At 41.6% G+C, this 15,525-nt stretch overlaps 1 protein-coding gene across 3 annotated transcripts in view; it reads right to left on the reverse strand.

Moving 5' to 3' along the window:
• Positions 1-15,525, reverse strand: part of LOC115105460 (transcriptional regulator Erg-like) — a 96,131-nt gene that overhangs the window by 58,022 nt on the left and 22,584 nt on the right. For all 3 annotated transcript variants that reach the window (XM_029627547.2, XM_029627546.2, XM_029627545.2), the window contains one exon: positions 2,004-2,090. In XM_029627547.2, the coding sequence (XP_029483407.1) occupies positions 2,004-2,042 (39 nt within the window). In that variant the 5' untranslated portion in view covers positions 2,043-2,090. The remainder of the gene's footprint in view (positions 1-2,003; positions 2,091-15,525) is intronic.

Below are 15,525 nucleotides of genomic sequence, written 5' to 3' on the forward strand. Positions count from 1 at the left end.
GAAATAATGCTACGATAACGTCACAATAGCGCTACACACAGGTGTGAGGCTAACAGAGAGCCCAGACCTGCAGACAATACCACAAGGGAAACGTAAACATCAGGTTTCATTGTCCAATACTGGACCATGAATAGCTACAATCCTGGACTATTTCCTTTTGGAAAAGTATTCTCCAGGCTGATATGAAACCCTATCCTGTGAATAGGATCCTTGGGGGACCCCCATCTGGTCATCCTCTGTATTACTGAGGAGAGAAGGGGAATTTATGGAGATAAATAGCGGCTCTGCAGCTAGTAAAATTAACGCCCAGCAGTCACACAGTACACTGTCATGGCTTTAAAATAAACAGACATAACACTGCTAGAGAGAGTCAGTTGGCCCACTCTAATCCACTGGTATGTAGAGAAAGGAAGAGGATGGGAAAAGCAGTCCAGCTCAATCATTCCCAGAAGAGGCCATGGAGTTACTCACTCACACACTTACGGCATGCATGTGCAGTGCGCACATGCACACAAACACGCATGCACGCACACACAGTGTATACGGATTCCACACTCTACTTCTCTGCTTTGATACACTTGTGCATCTCCTCCATTCACAGTATCCAAATGGACTGAGGAGACTCTTTCAGTCACAGAATATGTCCAACAGAGTACTCTCTCTAACTAATAAGTGACAAGCAATTGACTAAAATTGAAAATGTTATCTACGTAATCCCCAAATGTAATTATTTATCATAAGGGCAATAAACAATAACTAGTAATGCTGCATACTCCAAGAAAGGTTAACTTCTCAGCTTTCAGTTCAAACTAATTATACATTGCTGTGGTGTAGTGACTTCTAAGGACACAAGCTCAAGTACACAGTACAAAAACGATCAAAATATGAAAATATGAAATCATTTATATCTTTTTTTTGTGAATAAGATTTTGTCTAATCGCTGCAAATCCCCAACGGGCTTGGGAGAGGCGAAGTCATGCGTCCTCTGAAACTCCCTTAACCCGGAAGCCAGCTGCATCAATGTGTCAGAGGAAACACCATTTAACTGATGACCGTAGTCAGCCTTCAGGTGCCCGGCCCGCCACAAGGAGCCAAGTAAAGCTCCCCTGCCAAACCCTCCCCTAACCTGGATAACACTGGGCCAATGGTGCACCGCCCTATGGGACTCCCCGTCACGGGCGGTTGTGACATAGCAACAGTAGTGACGCCGCAACACTGTGATGCGCCTTAGACTGCTGCACCACTCGGTAGGCCGCATGATATATTTCCTATTCAACAAAACTGGATGAATAAGGCCTGAAATGACTTATATTTGTCTAAATATAATATAATCAATTTATAAAATGACACGATAAGATTTCACCTTCCTTATAATTGTAAAATACATATTTGTATAATTAGTGTTAGAGGAAATGTGCATATTTTCTAAAGGTCTTAAATGATCAAAATGTCTGCCCTCATCGCTGTGAACGTCTCGCAGAGCTCTAGCTTGGCTTCCTGAACTTGTTAAGAACTTGCCTTTCACGTCGTATTAATATTGTCTGTCTATGACGAACAGAAAAAGGGTTTTGTTTCAAATCTATTGATTTAGATTACTGGCTATAAATCAATCTCTGCATGTGATACTCTCCTGCTGCATTACCATGTAAGGATTCTAGGCATATATGTTGTTAGTGGCTGTGATGTAGGGTTCAGCCAGGAGTTAATGGACAGTCAGAAGAGCGAATGAAATGGTAGTTGGGACATTCTCCTACCATCACACAGGCAGAAGCGACATATTCACGTGCCGTGAGAATCAGGGCTACTGCTCAATGCAAGCCATTTCGATATATGGTGTCCACATGTCGATTTATAAGTGGAAATGTCGGTCGGAACCGGTACCAGAACAACGCAGGTCCCCAAAACAGGGGACTTTACGTCTGAGAGGTTTTAATGGTACAGCTGATCCAATGCAGTATGGACAAGGTTAAGTGTAGAGATGTTGTCTGGACCAGTGGACTTACTTTGGTGGGGCCTGCAGGATCTGCTCCAGTCTGAATCATGACCCCCGGCTGACATCAGAGACACGAGCAGCACACACAGCCTTCTACCTGAGAGAGAGAGAGAGAGAGAGAGAGAGAGAGAGAGAGAGAGAGAGAGAGAGAGAGAGAGAGTGAGAAAGAGATGGGGATATTCAATATCAATAATATTGTGAAATCATTACTAATATATTTCTGTGTGTACTGTATTACTGTGTATTATAGGGACTGTTCTAATCATTTGGGTAATGACCTGTGTCCCCTAGCCACTGGGGGACACCCATCGGTTAACAAGGGCGTCTAGCCTTGGCAGGACCCACATAGACGACACAATGCTGACACCGTGGATGAGCACTACCGCGCCATGGGGAAACGACTAGACAGAGACCTCCATTTAGCGTGACGGGGCAATCCCCCCAGTTCCATAAATAAACAGCTTGTACGGTCACGGCCGACTGTCGCTGTGAATGTCAGGCACATAAAAGCTCCATTGGGTCATAATATGTGGCCCATTAGGGTTAACCAGTGGGGCTGGAGAGGTAGGCACGTCTCCCACTTGCCCTGGGCTCTCCTCGCCTCTCTTCCGTCCCACCAGCCACATCTGGGAGCCATCAGGGCACAGACAGCAAGCGGCCCCCCGGCCACTGGGAGCTAAGCCGGCTGTAATTACTTACGCATGATTACGCATGTTAATCATAGGCTGGGCCCAGACGCCACCGCCGCACTTGTTTATTATTTATACTTCGTTAAGCAACGGGACGCTCTGATTATCCCGTGTCATTGCTTCATTATCATTGTCATGGAGAGGAGGGGAGTGTGCGGAGGGGTGGGGCGAGGGGAGAGTGTGCGTGTGTGTGTGTGTGTGTGTGTGTGTGTGTGTGTGTGTGTGTGTGTGTGTGTGTGTGTGTGTGTGTGTGTGTGTGTGTGTGTGTGTGTGTGTGTGTAGGAGAAGGAGGCATGCAGTCTAAGCAGCTCTTGAACAGCCCACACTAACCACGATGGGCCGTATGTACAAGCCACTGACCTCCAACAATTACACTCCATATTATTTATAGAAAAAACATCTTGCCCAAAGAGTGTCTGCTTCCTTTTTCTTTCTCTGAGGGACACTGGTATCCAGCAGGTACCAGTGAAGCGTGGATTCAAGTTAGGCATTGCTAAGGTGATGGCCAACAGGCCAGGTGACATCATACCCTGAGGATGTCATAATGGGTGCCCTTTTGGCCCAACATAGTGGCCTCCCACTCACTCTGTCGCCCTACTGCCTGCAGTACTCTGATACACTGTGGGGAACCAAAGGCAACCAGGAGGGCCAATTTATCATCACACACATACATGCCAGAGCACACACACTTATCATAACAGCACACACAGAGCAGGGAGCCACGACACACAGAGAACACGGAGAACATCCCAACATATTCCAGAACACCCATGGAGGCAAGCCACCACAGCAAACGGAGCACACATGCACACACACACAAAATATACCAGGGAAAGGTACTCCTGAAACTCAAATAAAGCAAGAAAAAGATACCACAGAATAATACCTCTTTGTGCAATATGCCACATTCATAATTGGTTGGTGTTGGCCTATAAGAAACATGATATTGGAATCTGCCAATAATCTCTTTCATGGCCAGTTAGACATAGTGTTAGTCACTCAGTCACTTAGATATCACATTCAAAAACTGCAAACATTTCTCTCCACCACATGAAATTAGTTATAAAATTGCTAAATCTTCTCTCCGCCCCATTGCAAAAAATGTGTAGAATTGCAGGAAATTAACTTTCTCACCACTGCCAAGATGGATGGCGCTAAAATGTTTTGCTCACAAACTGGGGGGGGACAAAATTTCACGTAGGGACCCCAAAAGGATATGAATGTGGGTACGCAGACCCGCGAGTCACTGCCGCCCCTCATGATGAATTCAGATTTTATTTTGGCCCCCAACCCCATCAAAGTTGCCCATCCCTGGTGTAGAGTGAGTGACAGGCATACCCAGCCAGGGATAGAGTTATGCTGCTGCTGCTGCAGCCAGTGGCATGTCATTTCAGCCAGAGCACTTATAATTATGCCCTGTTTTCTTTAAGAGAAATAAAACTTTCCAGAGAGTAAAAATGCTCCAGGCAAGGAAAAGAGTGGCGAGTGACATCACAGCCAAGTAATTCATTTTAAAGTGGCTCAGATTAAGATTGAGATTAAGCACTAAATTGAAAAGGTATGGCGGTAAGAAAAAATTAACAAGAGTACACTTTGGGCTCTATTTTAACAAGCTTAATGCAATGGTAAATCTAAGCTCTGGCGGTAGCGCTATAGGTCCAGGGGGGGTGTCGCAAATGTTTTTGCTATTTTCACAGCCGTTATTATGAGCACAATGGCTTGCGGTGGCGTGAAAGGGCTGGGTTTTGATGAATAAACAAGTTGTAGGCGTGACGAGGGCTTGGCCATTCACTGGCCAATCAAGACGTTCCATGTCTTAATACTGCATGCGTTTGTCTCAAATTCTGTAGGTTAATGACTGTCTTTGCGTTGTCATCAACTACAATTACGAAATATTCTCATTGTAGTCTATTGTGAATTGATACTACAGTTTATTAAATAGCATAAACTGCAGTAACAAGTGATAGCAACATCCATTGTTTGTTTTAATATGTTTGGAATGTTGACAGCCAACATTGTTGTAATTGGCTTCAACGTGTATAGTCCTTTACGCATCGCACTTCTCCTCAAATAAAACATACTAGGCTTCCGTATATTGTATTGTACAGTGCATTCGAAAATAATTCAGACCCGTTGACTTTTTACACATTTTGTTACGTTACAGTCTTATTCTAAAATGTATTAAATTGTTTTTTTCCCCCTCATCAATCTACACACAATAACCCCATAACGACAAAGCAAAAAATGTTTTTTAGAAATGTTTGCACATTTATTAATAATAAAAAACTGAAATATAACATTTGCATAAGTATTCAGACCCTTTACTCAGTACTTTGTTGAAGAAACTTTGGCAGCAGTTAAAGCCTTCGAGTCTTCTTGGGTATGACGCTACAAGCTTGGCACACCTGTATTTGGGGAGTTTCTCCCATTATTTTCTGCAGATCCTCTCAAGCTCTGTCAGGTTGTATGGGGGAGCGTCGCTGCACAGCTATTTTCAGGTCTCTCCAGAGATGTTCGATCTGGTTCAAGTCCAGGCTCTGGCTGGACCACTCAAGGACGGTGAACCTTTGCCCCAGCCTGAGGTCCTGAGCACTCTGAAGTAGGTTTTCATCAATAATCTCTCTGTACTTTGCTCCATTCATCTTTTCCTCTATCCTGACTAGTTTCCCAGTCCCTGCCGCTGAAAAACATCCCCACGGCATTATGCTGCAACCACCATGCTTCTCCAGACGTGACGCATGGCACTCAGGCCAAAGAGTTCAATCTTGGTTTCATCAGACCAGAGAATCTTGTTTCTCATGGTCTGAAAGTCCTTTTGGTGCCTTTTGGCAAACTCCAAGCGGGCTGTCATGCCTTTTACTGAGGAGTGGCTTCCGTCTGGCCACTCTACCATAAAGGCCTGATTGGTGGAGTGCAGAGATGTTTGTCCTTCTGGAAGGTTCTCCCATCTCCACAGTGGAACTCTAGAGCTCTGTCCGAGTGATCATTGGGTTCTTGGTCACCTCCCTGACCAAGGCCCTTTTCCCCCGAGCGGCCAGCTCTTGGAAGAGTCTTGGTGGTCGCAAACCTCTTCCATTTAAGAATGATGGAGGCCACTGTGTTCTTGGGGACCTTCAATGCTGCAGAAATGTTTTGGCACCCTTCCCCAGATCTGTGCTTCGACCCAATCCTGTCTCTGAGCTCTATAGACAATTCCTTCGACCTCATGGCTTGGTTTTTGCTCTAACATGCACTGTCAACTGTAGGACCTTATATAGACAGTTGATGATTTATGGAAACAGGGTGCACCTGAGCTAAATTTAGAGTCTCAGCAAAGGGTCTGAATACTTATATAAATAAGGTATTTCTGTTTTTGTTTTTTATATCATTATGGGGTATTGTGTATAGATTGACGAGGAAAATGTTTTATTTAATCCATTTGACCTGTAACAACAAAATATGGAAAAACTGAATGGGTCTGAATACACTGTATGTGTGAGGCATGTTCTCAATACGCACATGGTGGTTTTTAGGCACATCCAAAATAATAACAGGATCTGGTTAAAATAATGTAATAGCCTACATAGTCATAGAGGGATGTTTGCTTACTGTTTTGCTGCAGCCAAACTTGATCTTTCAATAAAGCTTTGATGAGTAAGATATATTTTGAAGCCGTCTCATGAGCCAAACCCTTTATCGATTGTCTTAACTACTTGGCTAATGTATTGGGAATGACCAAAAAACAGCCCTCATTGAGAGGAGGCTACGCTTGGTTTTTAGGAAGAAAAAAAAAAATATATATATATATATATATATATATATATATATATATGTTTCTAAATGCGAGGTTTACAGACACAAAAAGCACATCTCTCTTGATCCATGTGCATACGGGCACTGTGCGTCACAGCTGGATAGGCTGTGCTTCCGTTGTCAAAATCCATGCCAGATTTCAGTTGGTCTTAAATATCTCCACCAGCGCATAATGAAATTGGCACTCTGGCACACGTTTTTATGGACACACCTCAGATATTGCCACTCCTCCCACCCCAGCGCAAGTGAGCTCATATAAGACAGGTAAATTGACAATTCTTGCGCTACGATTTGAAAATAGAAGAATGCCGGCTTTAATAGGTCGAAATTTCAAACAAGCGAGAGTTTGACATTTGCGCTGGCTTAATGCCAGACGAAAATAGAGCTCAATATCCTACTGATACTATATGTGAAGACGGGATATGTCTTGGTCAACAAATTGACTTGGTTACTATGGCCTAATTTCTTCCATTTAGTTAAATGATAGGCCGGACTATTCTGACTACTCTGCCAAGTCCATATCTATGTCCACAATTTAGTATGACAACAGCTTTGATAGCTCATTTGTCCTTGATGTTGACAGACACGATAGATCAGCAATGTGGATCAAAATATTCCCAAATGGCCCGAAATGGAGTCCCACTGGGCACAGACGTCAATTCAATGTCTATTCCACGTTGGTTCAATGAAAGTTCATGGAAACAACATTGATTCAACCAGTGTTTGTCACATCATATTTTGAATAGCTGTGGTGCTGCTGATGACAGTGTGTGTTGTAAATGTAAACTCAGAACCAGCCTGTTATATTAACAACCAAAGCCAATGGGCATTGTGTGCTGGTCATACTGACATCATTGGCCCCAGTCAATCTCAGTGGTGCCATCATTAGGTTAGAGAGACCACAAACTCCACCATTTAATGTCACATTAGTTGCAAAACAACAAAATGTGCCCGATCACCTCTCCCAGACTCCCACGCAACCTATCTTTAGCTATTTAAAAAAACATTTAAAGGCATTTAGCGAGTCCTACTTAGAGGAAGCCACCCACATTCACATAAAATGCAATTTGCACAGCCCTCTTTATTATTTATACGTCCTTTAAAAGAAAGGAAAAAAGCACACTGGCATGGATCAGCGATCTCGAGCGTTTTCAGTCATCTGTATCTCATTCATATTTTATCTAATTTTATTTCTCTAAAATTGCCCCATGATCTCAGTGTGGGGCTGTGCTGCATGGCTGACTGATGGTGTTGTTTTACAGTGACACACACAAGATAATTAATTTAGAAAAAACACTGGTAGATCTTGGAGAGTGCATTGGGAAGTTGTAGGGTGAACTACTATGTCTTTGTGGGGTGAACTGTGTCTTTGATAGAGTAGTCAGCATACGCAAGTTCCAGCCTTGCTCTAATAGTCCTTAAAGAATTACACTACTTAGCATACAGAACTTTCAGCAAATTAGGCACATTTGGTTGTGGAGAAAGGTTGGCCTGCACACACACTGACGCAGACAGACACAGACACAGAGACACACACAGGCACACTTTGGTCTCGTGATTCTGCAGTCAGAAATGTTGGCGTGTTCCTCACTGTTGTGGTGTTGCATTGTTTTTGCCATATGATGAAGGTGCTCTGTAAGTGCAAGGCTTCAACAGATTATTCCTCACAAATGCTATATGATTACTGTTTAGGAAAATACACCATTCTACATTTTTGCTGCCAAAATGCTACTATGATATTCTTTAGAAAGATACAGTATATTATACAGTATATTATGCCTGTTGATATCTGTCTGCAGAAGTCCATGTTACTCCATCTACCTCACTTTCCTCAAGCTATGTTCTGTCTCCACTTTTACACTTAGAATAGCACATGCTATAGCACAAGAGGAACACCTACTGTATATATATGCAAATTATGTTCACTGACTACCATTCAGCATTCAACACTATTGTTGATCCTGGACTTCCTGGTGGGCAAACCACAGGCTGTGAGGATTGGCAACAACACCTCCTCCACATTGGTGATTCTCCCAAACTTGGTATTACTCTTGGTAAATTTTGAAAAGACAAAGGCAATTTATTTTTATTTTGTTATGGATAAAATACCATCTCAAATTATTGTCCATGTTAAATTATCTTAACTGTTCAGATTTCCAAGACTGTGCACAGAACAATCTCAGAACAATCTCATTGAAAAACCCCATAGCAAGGTTACTACAACAATATTTCATTAAAAAAAAACGAAATTTTGGTATTAAGTATATTTTCATTTAAATCAGTTACTGTAACGCGTGGCATATTCATAACCTGTTTTTTTATATTTATTTATGTTAATTAATATAAAAAGTACACAAATGACCCATTTTATGCACAGCTTAAATATTTTTTATTGTGTCATATTATTCAAGGAATATTTGATCATTGATGACACATTTCAGTAATGAGATCCATGTTACGGTAGAGACCGCATTATGGTAATGATCAAATGAGCAAACGGTACTTCATCAAGAGCAAAAAATATCATTTTTAACCATATTAACTAATTCCCCACCGCCACCCAGCACAGCTACCTGCCGCCTGAAATCAGCATGCTGTTTGTGCAACGGCATTTTCTGAATCAGATAGCCTATTCTAAAATGTTTGCCTAAATGCTATTCGAATGTGATTAAACACCGACCAACACTTTAGTTCCTACGCTGTCATAACTCCTAATTGGCTTTTGAATTTGTTGTCATGCCAAATAACACCAACCATAGCATTAGAATAATCCATCTATTTCTATGATTCCAACAGTTCATCCAAGTGTTTTGATCTATATTGCAAGTCAAATAATAATCTTTGGTATAAAAATTGCAAGTAGATTATTTACCCATATTGTGCAGCCATACTAACAACCTGGTAACTTTACTAGTATATGCAACCATTTGTTGGCACAGAAAGAAAGGAAAATGTGTATCTTCTTCAGGGGAAGTGCTTAAAAAGTAAGTAGGATTCACATAGGCCTAATGTAGGCTACATCTCAATCAATTTAAAAATCGAATATTATGTTGTGCTCATAACTTTTCTACCAATGAAAACCACTGTTACCAATGAAAAGGTGTAATTTAGAGCCCTGGTTACAACACAGGTGTATAAAAGCAATGTAATGTGCATTGTTACCAAACCTTTCTGTAAGGGTGGCAGGTAGCTTAGTGGTTAGAGCGTGGGGCCAGTAACTGACAGGTTGCTAGATCGAATCCCCGAGCTGACAGGGTAAAAATCTGTCGTTCTGCCCCTGAACATGGCAGTTAACCCACTGTTCCTAGGATGTCATTGTAAGTAAGAATTTGTTCTTAACTGACTTGCCTAGTTAAATAAAAGGTCTCAATAACACTCTTGTCTGCAATTTTCCTCTCTTTCCTTTCTTCTGTACTCCTCAAGCAGCTCTGGATTTCTGTACAGTTGCTCTCGATGCTTTTGATGCAGCCCTCTTCTTTCCTTATCTGCCAATCTTAATAACACCAAGTTTAGATTAATCCAATTGTTCTGTTTATTAGACTACCTCATTATTACACAATCCCTAAAGTGGCATTACACTCAAATGTTATGTTTGTTAGATCTTTCATACCTCAAAAGTAGTCTTATGGGCATAGGTCACCCGAATTACAAAATGACATTGGTACAGTACATTGGTTTCCTTACCCTGTAAGCAGTCGATGGACAAGGTAAGACAGCAATCCATGCTTAGTTTTCTTTTAGCATTTAAAGCACAAAACGAATGCAAGTGGATATCCCCGATATAAGCATTTCCACATTCCATCTCCAAATCATCCCAAAGTGTCAAAAATGTATTGCATAGCTCCGTTAAGATGATTTGTAAATGAAATGAGAAAAATATTCACTTACATTGGTTTCGTGCTATAAATGCTAAAAAGTTGGAGACAGTGACAAGCTAAAGAAAACCCAAGCATGAATTGCTGTCTTAACTCATTCATGGACTGTGTACAGGGTAAGGAAGCCAATATGTATTTTCTTAATTTGTGGGAAATACCCCTTTAAGTCCACATCCCAGGCCATTCATTGTGTAGATAAACATGTGCAAAACAAATACAAATAAATGAAAACGATAAGCACCGAATAAGATCTGGAAATGATATGGTGTTCATCTTTTCCTGTTGGTGTTGAGGCATACAGCTGGCTCTACACAATCAATGGCATGGGGTGTGTATTTATCTTGTGAAAAGCATGATTTGGCACACACACTAAAAGTTAGTACAGGTGCTGACTAACAGCGAGTAAGCTGTAGGTTATCAAAAATAAAAAGAGTCGCACACTCTATATACAGTATAACTCCCAGTAATCTAGTGTGTAAACCACCAAAGGTTCGGCATCATCTTGTATTCATCTTGACAATTAATCTTTGAATTGTTTTGTGTAATGCCCCTTTAACACAGTTTATATCAATGTTTCTAGTGTAAAAGTAGTGTAATGTCAAGAAGAGTCCACTATGCATGCCAACAATGAAAACATCATGCTTTATGCCTCAACCTCTAGTGATTCATCATTTTTTGGGGGGACATTAGCTGTTGATGAAGCAGCAGCTATTCTTCCTGAGGGCCACACAAAACATGGAACATAACAAAATACAGCACACTAATGGACAGGATCTGCAACACAAACCTAAACTAAGAACACTACGACTAAAGAACAATACAAATATTTTTGACATTTATAAGAAAGAGAATAGAAAGAAGAGGAAAGAAATTAATAATACTAAGAATAATGTGTGAGTCTGTGTAGAGTATGTGTGTCAGTGTGTACGGGTGTGTGTGTGTGTGTTTATTTTATTTTATTTCACCATTATTTAACCAGGTAGGCCAGTTGAGAACAAGTTCTCATTTACAACTGCGACCTGACCAAAATAAAGCAAAGCAGTATGACACAAACAACACAGAGTTACACATGGAATAAACAAACGTACAGTCAGTAACACAATATAAAAGTCTATATACAGTGTGTGCAAATGAAGTAAGACTAGGGAGGTAAGGCAATAAATAGGCCATAGTGGCGAAACAATTACAACTCAGCAATTAAACACTGGAGTGATAGATGAGCAGAAGACAAATGTGCAAGTAGAGATACTGGGGTGCAAAGGAACAAAATAATAAATAACAATAGGTAGTTGGGTGGGCTATTTACAGATGGCTATGTACAGATGGCTATGTACAGGTGCAATGATCTGTATGCTGCTCTGACAGCTGATGCTTAAAGTTAGTGAGGGAAATATGAGTCTCCAGATTCAGTGATATTGGCAGCAGAGAACTGGAAGGAAAGGCAGCCAAAGAGGAGTTGGCTTTGGGGGTGACCAGTGAGATATACCTGCTGGAGCGCATGCTACAGTTGGGTGCTGCTATGGTGACCAGTGAGAATATGAAGTGAGGGCCAGCCAACGAGAGCATACAGGACGCAGTGGTGGGTAGTATATGGTGCTTTGGTGACAAAACGGATGGCACTGTGATAGACTGCATCCAATTTGCTGAGTAGAGTGTGGAAGGCTATTTTGTAAACTACATTGCCGAAGTCGATGATCGGTAGGATAGTCCGTTTTACGAGGGTATGTTTGGCAGCATGAGTGAAGGATGCTTTGTGCCGAAATAGGAAGCCGATTCTAGATTTAATTTTAGAACAGAGATGCTTGATGTGAGTCTGGAAGGAGAGTATACAGTCTAACCAGACACCTAGGTATTTGTAGTTGTCCACATATTCTCAGAACCGTACAGAGTGGTGATACTAGACGGGCGTGCAGGTGCAGGCAGCGATCGGTTGAAGAGCATGCATTTAGTTTTACTTGCATTTAAGAGCAGTTGGAGGCCACGGAAGGGGAGTTGTATGGCATTGAAGCTCGTCTGGAGGTTAGGTAACACAGTGTCCAAAGAAGGGCCAGTAGTATACAGAATGGTGTCGTCTGTGTAGAGGTGGATCAGAGAATCCCCAGCAGCAAGAGCGACATCATTGATGTATACATAGAAAAGAGTCGGCCTGAGAATTGAACCCTGTGGCACCCCCATAGAGACTGCCAGAGGTCCGGACAACAGGCCCTCTGATTTGACCCACTGAACTCTCAGTCATTTGAGGCAGTCATTTGAGAAACAAAGGCTGTTGAGTCTGTGTTGAGTCTGTGTGTGTGTGTGTGTGTGTGTGTGTGTATGTCTCTTCACAGTCTGCATTGTTCCATGAGGTTATGTTTTATCTGTTTTTTTTACTGATTGTATTGCTTGCCTGAGTTACCTGAGATGGAAGAGATTTCCATGTAGTCATTGCTTTATACAGTACTCTGCATCTCCCAGCCTCTGTTCTGGACTTGGGGACTGTGAAGAGAACCCTGATTGCATGTTTTGTGGGTATGTGTAGGTTTTGAGCTGTGTGTTAACTGGCTGAACAGACAACTTCAACATCAATACTTCTTACAAAGACAAGCATTGATGCAATCAATCTCTCCTCCACTTTGACCCAGGAGAGATTAACCTGCATGTTATTGACATTGGCCCTCTATGTACATTTGAGGGCCAGACGTGCTTCTCTGTTCTGGGCCAGATGCAGCTTTTCTAGATCCTTTTTTGCCGCACCTGACCATACAACTGTGCAATGGTCAAGATGCAACAAAACCAAAGCTTGCAGGACTTGTTTGGTTGCATGTAAGGTTAAAAAAGCAGAGCATCTATTTATCACATACAAACCTATCCCCATCTTTAATACAATAGAATAAATATGTTTTGACCATGACTGTTTACAATCTAATATATCATCAAGAAGTTTAGTCTTTACCATTAATTTTGGATCGCATACAGCTGAATCTACATTTTACATTTACATTTGAGTGATTTAGCAGATGCTCTTATCCAGAGCGACTTACAGTTAGTGAATTCATCTTAAGAGCTAGGTTGGACAACCACATATCACAGGCGTAGAAAGTAGGGGTGGGTGGGCCAAGAGACCTGAGGTGGCATTGGGGGGTAGGGTTTGATCATAACCTGAAGGTAGGGAGGGGCAGTTCCTCTTGCTGTTCCGTGGGTAAGCACCATGGTCGTGTAGTGGATGCAAGCTTCGACTAGAAGCCAGTGGAGTGTGCGGAGCGGAGTGACATAAGAGAACTTGGGAAGGTTGAAAACTAGGCGGGTTGTAGCATTCTGGATAAATTGCAGGGGTTTGATGGCACAAGCGGGGAGCCCAACCAACAGCGAGTTGCAGTAGTCCGACGGGAGAGGACAAGTGCCTAGATTAGGACCCTGCGCCGGTTCCTGTGTGAGGTAGGGTTGTACTCAACGGATGTTGTAGAGCATGAACCTGCAGGAGCGGGTCACTGCTTTGATGTTTACAGAGAACGACAGGGTGTTGTACAAGGTTACACCAAGGTTCTTTGCATTCTGGGAGGGCGACACTGTGGAGTTGTCAACCATGATGGAGAGGACTTTGAGCGGGGTGTACGAGAGCAATTATCAAATGTAAATTGTAGACATATTTGATCTTCTCTTCTTGGAAATGCATTATGGGTCGAAAAAAATGTATAACAAAAAAACACTGTACTTGTACAGGAACTTGAAGAAATTCTACAGTAATGAGAACCATGGCTTGGACACATGTTTTGTTTCTAAAATATGACTAGTTTGTAATGTGAATACCCAGAAATGATAACTGTCTCTGAATATGTACTGTACCACTTAAAACAATATTTAATTGGTTTTAATTAAATATGTTAGTTATTTTTATAAATTAAATGCATCTGAATTCCTACAAAATTGACCTGGACGCATTACAGTAATGAGATTTTGAGAAAACATTTTATTTAAAAAACACTAAAATAAGATTTAAGCCCAAAACAAGTTAAAGAGCCAGAAATCAAATATAGTGAGCCTTAATATGATAGTAAATTGTTTACGCTTTTTAGAGACTATATAGCTGAATTCATCACAAACATGGTTTCAGTTGGTTTCATGAGAATGACCCACACTGACTTAAAAAAGGGGCCCACTGGGGTTGTGTCCTCTGTCCTCTGCTGTACTCCCTGTTCACCTATGACTGCCTGGCTTTGCACGACACCAACTCCATCATCAACATTGCTGACAACACCACAGTTGTAGGCCTGATAACCAACAACAACGAGTCAGTCTATAATGGAGGTAAGTAAACTGACATTGTGCTGCCATGACAACAACCTTTCCCTCTACGTCAGCAAAACAAACGAGTTGACTGTTCACTTCAGCAAGCAGAGGAGGGAACGCCCCGATCCACATTAACATTTGAGGGATCCACATCAATGTTATTTTCACCCATCCAGGACATCTACTTGAAACGGTGCCTAAAGAAATCCCACAGCATCATGAAGGACCACACACACCCCAGCCATGATCTGTTCACTCCCTCACCGTCGGGCAGATGGTATCGGAGCATGAGGTCTAATAGAAACAGTCTCTGAGCCTGCTTGTATCTACAAGCCATCAGACTAACACTTGAACTGGACTGACCTCCTCCACTGAATCACCACACCTTAGCACACATGCCCTTTCCTGATGCATGTATAAATATTGTACTATAAATGATGCCTTCCTGTATTATACTGATGCTAAAATATTTATTCAATTCTACTGAGCCATTTACTTTGTTTGTATTCCTCTCTTTTATTATTTCTTATTGTTGTTATTTCTTATTGTTGAATTGTTGAGAAGGAACATGCAAGGAAGCATTTCGTTGGAAGGTGTACCATGTGTAAACTGTACATACAACTAATAAAACTTGCAACTTAAAACTATGCTTATCTGGTGAACACAATATCTAAACAAATGTCTAATTAGCACCAATAACTTTGGGTTATTTTGGCTTTTCACAGTGCGTCATCTCATCTGGCTGCCTGGAGTCATAAAGCATAGCATTCTAACCCCATACATGCCTGTGGCCCTCATGGTCTATAGTCCTCTCCACATATAGGCTAAAAACAGACAGGGAATCCAGCCTTCTCACTCCCTGTGAACCACTAACATTATGACAAATTTCACTTAACAAATAATCTCTTTT

This window comes from Oncorhynchus nerka, linkage group LG22 (assembly GCF_034236695.1).
Source record: "Oncorhynchus nerka isolate Pitt River linkage group LG22, Oner_Uvic_2.0, whole genome shotgun sequence".
Taxonomy (NCBI): Eukaryota; Metazoa; Chordata; class Actinopteri; order Salmoniformes; family Salmonidae; genus Oncorhynchus; species Oncorhynchus nerka.